The sequence below is a fragment of the Atta cephalotes genome, assembly GCF_000143395.1.
Source record: "Atta cephalotes unplaced genomic scaffold scaffold00025, whole genome shotgun sequence".
Classification (NCBI taxonomy): domain Eukaryota; kingdom Metazoa; phylum Arthropoda; class Insecta; order Hymenoptera; family Formicidae; genus Atta; species Atta cephalotes.
The window spans coordinates 1,972,450-1,983,427 of record NW_012130089.1 but is presented as its reverse complement, the minus strand read 5'-3'; the positions used below and the strand labels follow the sequence as shown (position 1 = coordinate 1,983,427).

General features: G+C 31.1%; 1 protein-coding gene across 1 annotated transcript; it reads right to left on the bottom strand.

Annotated features, from left to right (window-relative positions):
* Positions 1-5,061: 5,061 nt before the first annotated feature.
* LOC105620289 (ankyrin repeat and zinc finger domain-containing protein 1-like) lies at positions 5,062-9,985 on the bottom strand. The gene is made up of 12 exons (XM_012201792.1): positions 9,835-9,985; positions 8,639-8,839; positions 8,250-8,566; positions 7,815-7,929; positions 7,597-7,742; positions 7,280-7,505; positions 6,913-7,173; positions 6,550-6,741; positions 5,815-6,097; positions 5,591-5,732; positions 5,341-5,514; positions 5,062-5,235 (listed from the first exon to the last, which is right to left on the bottom strand). Exons 1-12 carry the CDS (start codon positions 9,983-9,985, stop codon positions 5,062-5,064), a joined length of 2,382 nt encoding a protein of 793 aa, XP_012057182.1.
* Between the last annotated feature and the right edge of the window lie 993 nt (positions 9,986-10,978).

The following is a 10,978-nucleotide window of genomic DNA, read 5'->3' as shown; positions in this document are numbered from 1 at the left end:
ATGAAGAGAGATGATGTCATCGCCACGAGAAATGAAATCTGGTTCATAAGATCGCTTTGATTGCTGTTGTTACGATTTAGATTTTGAAGAAACGAAGAGAATTCAATTATTTTGACGAATCTTGGAAAAAGCGGAAAATGTATTACAAACATACAGATTTTTTACTATTTAAAAAAATTTCAATGGCAGTTTACATCGTTGTAAAAATTTACATTAATAATGAAAATGGAGCGATTATTCAGATTTTAAAATTTTAAACGGATGTTTCGGTCACCACAAGATTAATAATACATTGGCCATTATCGTTTTCACAGATACATCAATTAGTACGACTAATTAAATATAATCATTTAATATCAATTTGTTTGAATAATTAATTATTCAACAAATATACTCAACAAAAATTCAAAAAATTCTAGAAGAAAAATCCTCCATTATTATTTTACGGACTTTTAAATTTTCGATTTGAAAATTTTCATATGAATTTCCATATAAATGAGAGTGCGAAATCTTAATGAAAATCTTGAATCAAAATATTACCGTTGTGTAAAATTTAGTATGACGAAAATTTTTCAGTTTAAATTTACATTGCTATGTTAGACAGTGAAGAGAGATCTACTGCATGTATCTCAGTATCTAAATCAGTGAAACAAAAATAGTATAAGTCAGACCATACATCGTGATCAAGGCAGACACGAAGAAGATTGATGCAAAGAAAACATAACAGATGATCTCGAACAAAGATATTTTGTACTTAAATGAGCTGCACTCGACGTTTCGTCTGACGGGATCGGAACCAGAAATAAAAAATCGAATGCAGAACACCTATTTTTGCACGAACAGAGGACCACGATACAAGCGATACTCCGCATGCATTCAGCCTAAATGATACTCAGATCTATGCTTCACGATTCCGAAATAATTTTGTATATATCTCGAATGTTCAAGAGGGAAACCAGGAAAGATATATATAGGGCGATCGAAAAGACTCGCGATGTCAAAAAATTTTCTTCTCATTCCTCGTCAAAGTTAGATCTCGGGTTTTCGATCCACGTCCGTTCCAATCGTTTCCAAACAATCGCGTAAGACCGTTCGATCGTTCTGCACAAAATGTATATTTTGTGCACTATTTTTATCAAGCTTGTAGGGACTAAGTGTAAAGACAGTTACCTTGTACATACATCAATGGGGAGTTATAATATACTGCTGGATGTCGATATAATATACTGCTGTTACAATTGAATCTGTGAAATCATTTGATGTTCTTCAACATATTTTTCATTTCTCATCCGAGATATTCTTCGTTTGCAAAAACCGTGTCGAATTTCCGGAATTACATCGTATTGTTAATCGTGAAATCAATTTTTTAGGATAATATATAACACGCGCGAGCGAATGTTCGTTTTTGATGATACTAGTCATTAATACGATTTTACGATCGGATATGTATAGGGTGCCTTTGATAAAATCATCTCTACAGATTTAATTAATAATTAATAGAAAGATAGAATATATTCTTATAATATATATTCTTCTGATATTAATGATTTTTTTATCCGAGTAATTATCTTATTTTATTATTTCTAAATTAATAATTAAATATTAATTAGCATTTATAAAGCTCTAATTTCTTTAAATGATCTATAAAGCTCTAACTTCTTTAAATAATTTCATTAATATCTTAAAGTTTCTATTCCAATTTGTAAGTTTCTGACTTTTATTTTTCGTTAATCGCGTTTATCGCACATCATTTAATTATATAAATTAGAAAAAAAATTTTTTTATAGAAAAAATTATTTATTAATATGTTAAATCTTGAGTTTTCTTATATATTTATATAATATACTCACAGGCCCCCGACGCATTTATAATCCATTTTTATTTCAAGATAATCTTAAGTAATGACTCAAGATGCTAATACCATTTCATTGATTCATCTTAACATCTTAACATTATACCTAAGACAGTCTTAAATACCTATAAGAATTAATTATGAATACTGGCCATAATCTATTGAAATGTTAATTTTTCTTATTTGATATTATTTTTTTTAATTTCTTGGCAATATCTTTCTCTCAGTTTTTTCAAGAAAAATATTAGAAATAAATTATACTTAAGCATCCTGTATGTACATGCGTAATCTTTCCGCAAATATTTCGAACGTGAATGTATATGTGAACGTTGAGTAGTATTATTTCTTTTAGCAGTATGTCATTTTACTCCTATATACTATATGTATGGCATTTAATACGAGTAAAGATGTCAAATATTAGTCGAAATATGTATAGAGTATACCTTATACCTTGTAAAAAATGTGCCCTCTGTGTACATCCGATTATATATAGATCGAAATATATAATCCATTGTTATAGCCTAAAAGAATTTTTTAAATCGTTCGATCTTATCATTCATCTTTTTACATCGCTATTTACATATCAAAATTCTTTTGTCATAATTTTCTTTTTCATTTATTAAAATCAAGAAATACTTGTGTTCTTAATAATTTTCTGAAAATCATCATGCTTTATTATAAAAGAATATTCCAAAGAAAAACACAATGACATCATCAAAATTCCTTTCTATAGTGAAATTATTACAAGATGCAAATTCTACAAGCCGTAGAATTTCGATACTTATCAATATACAATCCCAGATAGCACAAAATTATTCTATAAAATATTCTTATAAAATACATATGTTCAGAATATTTTAATCGAATATCCTACATAGAATATTTATTTAGTTAAATTCATATTCATAATAAAAAGAACATTCATAGAATGTTCTTCTGGGTCGCATTTCAAAAGTTTATTTCGAGTAAAAGAATTCTAAGTATTTTTATATATGGGCCTGATCTTGTCCACTAAGGTTAAAGTGGTACTTGATAATAACGTAGTATATCAGGTATTATAATATACCAGGCACTATATTGTATAGAGCACTGCTTTACTATACAATAGCGTCTGATATATTATCACGCTTAATAGATCTTCAGCTGAATCTCGAGGAAAAACATTTCCAGGAAACATTAGGTAAGTTGCACTTAAAATATATATAGCAGCAAGAAATCTCAATATATATATAGCAGCAAGAAATCTTTATAAATATTATTACAATTTGCAAATATATTCTCGGCTTAATGCAAAAGGAGAAATCATCTAATCAATATAATTGATAGGAAGTTAAACGCTACATCCAGTAAGTAATTGGATGAGCACTTGCTGTTATTGTATTCTTTTAAATCATCCAATCAGAATTTTAGACTTAGAAGAATACATCAATAGCAGAAAGAGCTCTCTCAACTATTGAGCTGAACGCAATCCGTTTGTAGAATGTGATTTTAAAATTTATCTCGTTAATGTTTTTTTATACATTGTTTATAAATTGTTAATTATTGTTAATTAAAAAATTTTGTTAATTAAAAAATATATACAACACAATATTACGTTAAATAGCTATGCACAATAGAAATAGTTTAGTAAAATTAAATGTCTCAATAAACGTTTGAGCAATAATTGTATATATGTATATATAAATTGTGCATTAATATGACAAAGAAAATATGTGTGCGTGTACCATAAAAAATTTATTATATACATTAAACAAATAATGTATATATATTATTTATATTGTCAATACTAAAAGTCTATATACGTAAAGTAAATTATAGATTTCTTAAAATCTATAGTGTTACAAATAATTATAGATTTTCAATACTGACAATGTAAATATTGACACGGCTAATATAATCTAAAATTCTAAAATTTATGTCTAAGATTGCATCAATGTTACTTTGATTTTGAGCGAGATATTTAAAACTCTATCTCTCGGCATTAACTAAACTCTTTCTCATGAAAAAAAAAAAGTCAAAGTAATGTTGGTGCAAGGCGTAAATAAATTATTTCTCAGAGAACATTATAATATCTTAAAGACATCTAAAGGAAGTCGCAAATGTCTTTTATAAGACATCTAAAAGATGCCATAAATAAAACATCTAAAAGACGTAAGTCATGATTTAAGATATCTAAATATCATTTGATAAAAAATATGTTTTAAATGTGTTTTAAACAGTTTAGTGCTTAATTGATGTTTTTAATATGTTTTTTTTATAATATTGTTTAAAGCATATTTGAAGCATTAAAAACATATTTCAGAAAAAACACAATACATTTTATTCTTAAAAAAAGAAAAAAAAGACATTAGTCTTTACCAACTATGCTAAATATAGAGCGTCTGAAACATTCCCTAGATAAAATAGATCATAACATATCTTAAAAATACCTTTATGATGATATCACATATTTTAAGATGTCTTAAAATATGACTTTTTTGAGGCTTCTAAGTCATCACAGCCATATTGAAATCATGACATCAGAAATGACATGTTAATTTTTATCACATGCTATTTATAAATAAAAACAATTTGGATTCGTAAAAAATGATAAATATTTTTATTCAATGCGTAGTCTATTTTCACTTACACATACTTTTTATCATTTTTTACGATTATTTACTATCAGGGAAAATAAACACTTTTCGTCCATTTTTACAAATGTTTTAACGCGATCATCATTTTGTTTTATCCAAATTGTCTTTATACACAACAAAAATTAACATGCCATTTCTCGTTTCTGATGTCACAATTTCAATATGACTATGATAACAATTCAGGAGAGTACTCTTATTTAAGATGTCTTAAAGTTTTCGGACATCTTTAAGATGTCTTAATGTTGTCTGGGATCCTTATCATGTGCATAAGATTAGGCAGACATATGAAAATATGTAGAATATAGAACATTGTATAAAATATTTTATGTGTGTTCATAGTGTATTATATATCAACAGTTGTATTACTAGAATATACTATATGAACATATTATTAATATTTGCAGTATTTTTAATACATCTACAGAATGTAAAAATGTTCTTAATAAATATTTATAGAATGTTCGTATGCTATCTGGGGTTGACTGTAACTTGACTGTAAATGCAACCTCTCGTAATCACGATTGCAAATGAGTAATTGGCATAAAAGTTTTCCTAGCTAGACATAATGCACCATCAGATAACATATTTATTGTGAAGACGGTGCTCTTTGAGACATGGCATTGAACAGAAACGATTGGCGTTATACTCGAAAGGCACCTTATCAGTCATATCGATGGCGCATTGGAAGCATCGCGACATCACAGTGTATCCTTCACTCAACATCCGGTTCTGTACGATCAAAGCTCTCTACAAGACAAAGAGAAAGAAACAATCAGATAAACCATTCCAATGAGAACCAAATTTAAACTATTAACAAAATACACTTTCAATATTTCCTATAACATGCTTAACCTTTTCTTTATCGCTAAGATTAAGAAACTTCTGCTTCTCGTTTTCTTCCTGCTTCTTCAATTCGAATTCCTTCCTCTTAACTTTTTCCTTAAAACGTTTCAACTTACGCTGCTGTCTTTTCTTTTCCGTTTCTGCTTGTTCTATCTCATCAGAGAGCGGCCCAGGTATTTGAGACTGTTAAGCATCAAAATACATATGTAAAAACCATTGTTTAGATATTATTAATGTAACATTCTGTTGTGAACAATACTTTTTGATAATTGAACTTGTCCGGGTTAGCTTCCATAAATCTTCTAAACGCATTTCTAGTTTTTTTATCGTTTGCAGCAGCATATGGTGTCTGCAGTTTTTTATTCTTATTGCAAGGATCAGATCCGATTTCTAGCAGCAACCTATTAACAAATCAAATTATATAACTCAAGATTTCGTTAAAAATATAAAATTTATTCAATAATAATAATAAGATGTACGCACCATACTTGCTCGCAATGTCCACCGAGTGCCGCCAAATGCAGCATTGTATTGCCATCCTCATTGGTATCGTTAACCAATTTCGTTACGTCATTCGTGCTTACGAGAGTATTGTTGGACATGACGCAACTGTCTGTGACATCTTTCTTGTTTTGCTCCTCTTCGCACTCCTTAATTTTGGCTAACAAGGTATCAATAACTGCTGATAACAGATCGTTATCGCCCCGCTTACAGGCAGTCCATAATTTGATCTTAGCATCCGACAGCACTTCATTGTTCATCTGATCTAAAAATAATGTAACATAATACATTAAAATGAAAATATGTATTAATGTATTTTTCATTTTCTCTTAATTTTAACATAAAAATCTTTATATTATTTTAACTGTATCATTTAAACTGTAAACATTTTCTCTTTTTGAAAAAAGTTTATAATTTTGATTCATAGAAAAACTTTGTTTATCTGCACTCCACTTATATGAACAAATTCGTTCTAAACTTTTAGTTGAGCTCTTATTATCCGAATTATGGATGTGTAATTCAGATAATAAAAGTTCGAAGTGTTCAACTTCAGTTATCTGAATGTCAGCTCCAAAATTATTGAAACTAATAATTAGGTATTATAGAAGAAAGAAACTAGTAAATCTCTATTACCTGAAACATTCGGAACTGTCTTGTCTTCCGGCATATGCTCTGATAAACAGAGTTCTACTGTATCTATTAAAAAATGAGACTTACTATCCTTCTTGACTTTCTTTTTCTGTCGATGAGCTTTCTTGTTTTTCATGTATCTCGGCACAGTATCTTGAAACGGTTGTAAATTTGCCCTAAATGACACCTCAAAATTTTCTTCAATTAAAGGAACGTCCATTGAAAAATTTGGATCTATTTCGGACTCAGAGGACGATTGAGCTAATTTAATAATTATATCTGTAAAATAGTAAATCTTTCTTTTTAATCTAACATACAAATATAAGTGGAATAATATAAACATAATTTTATGCAAATATTATTTTTAATAATAATTACAGCATATCTTGTGGAGAATCCTAATTAAAAAAGGAGAATCTTAATTACTCATATTTCAAATTAAATATGAACCTGGCAGTGGCCGATTTGGACTTTTCCTCGGCTTCGCCCTATCTATATGTGGACGAGAATTCCGGTGTTGCTTCTCTGGAGTAGATTGCGCAGGTGTCTTAATGTTATCCTGCGGATTACTGAGATTACTGGCATTAGAATTGTACTCCGTAGCAATTTCTCCTTCAGGTATTTCACTCATGATCTCCGGTTTCGAAACCTTCTTCCGTACGGGCTGTCGCGGAGAGTTGGGGAAACAGTCCGTGAAATCCGCCGCAGAGCCTAAAATATGACATTATAAAAATGAATTGTTCGATACAGATTGAATATAAATTAAGTTGAGATTGTGAACATCTATTTCATTACTATTATTATTATTATTATTTACCATAAATTTCCATGGTACTCAAAATATCGTATACCCTCTTGACTTCTCTAAACGTTGCTCTTCGAGTAGGGAATGGCAGTGGTCTTATTCTAAAATCGTTCTTATCTAAAGGTGGATTCTTGCCACCGAAGAGCACCGTACGATTGTGTGGACCGACTGCTCGGTACAAAATAGCTGCTGAATTGTTGATGTGCATCGACCATGACTCCAATATCTCTTGTACATGCTAGAATCGTTACATCAGCTTGCAACTTGTCAGTTTAATTGGTTATTAAATAACTCATTAATCTCTAGCGAGATGTATAAACAGAATGTACCTGAATAAGCGATGCTTCGTTATATCTTCGCAAACTTGCACCAGCGCTTTTCGCGTGATTACCATTTGTACGAGAATTTTGAGCGAAGCCTTGTTTTGCTCGCACGGTATAAGAATGGAAGGTCTTGTGCACGATAGGCTCACCATCTGCGATACACCAAAGCGGGTGAATATAACAATTGTGCACATCATCAAAATATTCTTAAGAATAGTGCATACCCTGAAATACTGCCGCAGCGAAGTGTCCACCACCAACCATGATGACCGTCCATTTGGACTTTCTGCCGCTATCCAGTGCCTGAGCAATCATCTCGGTGTCTTTTTCGGGAATGTCCTAAAACGTAATTGCATATCTCCCGATCTGGCAAGTACAGAGCACGCCAAGCGACTCTAACAAAGTAATCAATTTTCAAAATGATACTTCGTGTGCAAGCATATACTTTCCAAACATACGTAATAGTAGACTTGTTCTTTTTAGCTAAACTTTTTGCAGCGTTTACTTTTTCTCTTTTTTTCTTTATGTTGCGTTGGAAAAAAAGAAGGAAAAATGAACGGTGCAACAAGTTCAGCTGAAAAGAATAGACTAATGAATAATAGTGCATAAGTTTGCATCACTTTAATTGATGACAATCCTACTAATGATAACAAACACACCTTTTTATGATGCAGCAAACACCGGTAGATACTAAATATATTGCCATCATCATTCTCGAAAAACACCTTGGTGTGACGACTTGCGACAACCTGTAGCTTCCGCTCCTTGGACATTTCCTCGTTGTACTCCGTGTCCGAAATGTCTGACTCGATTGCCTTCCCGCGTCTTTCTGACATCTTTCTGGATCTGCCAAGTCCAGTCTTACTTGATGACTCGTTCTTGGTTTGTTCATTAGATGAAATCCCAGTCTCCGAAGTACCAGCATCGTCATCGTTCTCGGACTCTACCTCACTACCAGACAGGCTAGACATGTCGCCTATAAAATTCCCACATGCCTAATTGTTTTTGCACCATCTTAAAGCTCGCTGTACTTCATCTCAGACTGTACCTTCACCGGCCAACTTATTGAAATTGTCTTCACTAATTGACTTCAAACCATTCAGATGTTGCTTCAGATTGTAACGATGCCAATCCAGCTTGTAGTGGAGTCTCTGTTGCACCTTATCCTCAAATTCGGTATTACAATAGGAACAACACAAAGAATCGGATACCACCAGCTCGCATATTATCTGCTCACTGTCAGGCAGTACTGCAAAGCAGAGGTAAACTCCATATGTGAAATCTTGTTAAACTATTTCCTATTTTTCTCATGCATATTGAAAAATTAAAAACGACCTGCTATTTTTTTAGGATAATCTCAACAAAAAATAATATTCAACTTCCCTTAATTTGTACAATTAAGTTTTATCTTTGTAACGGCCCAAAGAGATCCAATGTAATTAATTTCCTGATTAATATCACATCAACTGATTATATTAAAGATATGAACTCAAGGTTTTCACTGGTAATCTTTAGACTCTACATATAGCGATATTATTATATTATATATTTTTAATATAACTGTGAATTCTAGGAAATAAAATATTAATGTGAAAAAAAATTCTCATACCAATCTTATTATAACAACACGTTAAATGAAATTAAATCATAATATTAAATCAAAATACATGTTTTCATAATTTTAAATAAAATTTAAACAATCGAGACATAAACATTTTAAGCTATGCATATCATTTTCTTCATTCTGCATCCAAAGCCTTTAAACTGATAAGCATAATTGTTTTAAGACAGTATCTAAAATATATTATCTCCTATAAGAAAGAGATAACAAAAAAGGTCATACAATCTAATGTTTTAAATAAGTGTAAATATTTACACAAATTTTTTCCTATTGACAATTGACAATATAAAAACAGATGCATACAATAGTACAGTACACAATAAACACATTTTATTTAATTAACTATTATTAAATGATATCTACTCTCAGTAATTGTTTCAAGAGAAACAGTTACGCTTCTCTAGAACTTGCTGAGTGTCCTTCGTGCCTTGACAAATGTCACATATGTGAGCTATCCTTTCTAGCTGCACCTTCTGCTCCCAATGAACGTTCGTCTGAACGTTCATCTCGCTCTAAATGCGGAATTCTATTCTGACCTCAGTGGAAAATAAATAAACATATGTTTCTCGCATTTCTGCGTCTTGTTATACATTCACAAATCAGGCTCACAGCTCTGAACTCACCGTAAGTCGACGGTGACTGCATGCACCGTGCAACCTTAATTCCCTTGGTAATCCGGCTGAAGTCATCCTGATTGTGGATCTTGTACAACTGATTTGTCGTTTTCGCGGCCTCAGTCATGACTTCGCCAGACGAACACGTCTCATTCGCCATCGTGAGAAAAGATCGTCGAAAAACAACGGCAGAAAACGGTGGATGAGACAAGAATTCGTGAACGATACAGTATACACAATGCGTACTGACCGTTTCGTCGCCTTCGCTTTACAACTTGCGCATGCTTGCGCAAGTCCCTCGCGATTGCGCACGATTGCGTTATCGCCGCGTCGTACGCCAACATGTCGCCGTCGGGCGGAACATTTGAATGAGATAAGAAATATACATGAAGTGCGAATGTATATTCAATGTTTATTGAATAGCATTTCGTTCTCGCGAATGCGGGAGAACATGCGTATACAGCGATAATATTAATAAGACGCAGCTTACACAACTACAAATATCCATTCTTTTTTTAACATTCCTGTTTTAATCGTTTAAAAAATAAAATATTCTTTTAGCGTAATTTGTGTTACGTTATTTCTGCGATAATCGGAAAGGACGAGGCTTTTATCGCATGATAAACCTCTGGGAATTATCTTATTCTAGTTCGTACTATGTAACTTCTATATAATAAATGTATCACTTTTTGCGCACCCTAATGTTTGTAAAGTGTTTTGTAATTTTTATAAATGTTTATAATTAAAAGTCATAGTTTCGCTTAATATTTGCTTATATCAATATTTATATATTTGAAAAATTGAAATTGTAATAGATTCATAATTTAAGTCTAATATTTATTGAAATAATTTAAATATAAATATAGGCGAATGGTCCTCAGAAACGTGTTTTTCTTCGTATATTCTTAGCTGCCAATGAGAAAGACTTCAATCATTTTTGTAACATTCAGAATGACGCATTGAATATGAAATATAATATTACTCATAGCCTCACGTTTCTGCTATTTATATTCATTCTTATATAAGCAATATATGTATATATATATATATATATATATATATATATATATATATATATTNTCGTACTAACTTAAATAAAATTAACTTAATTACTACTAACTACTTACTTACGTTACTACTACTACTAATAACT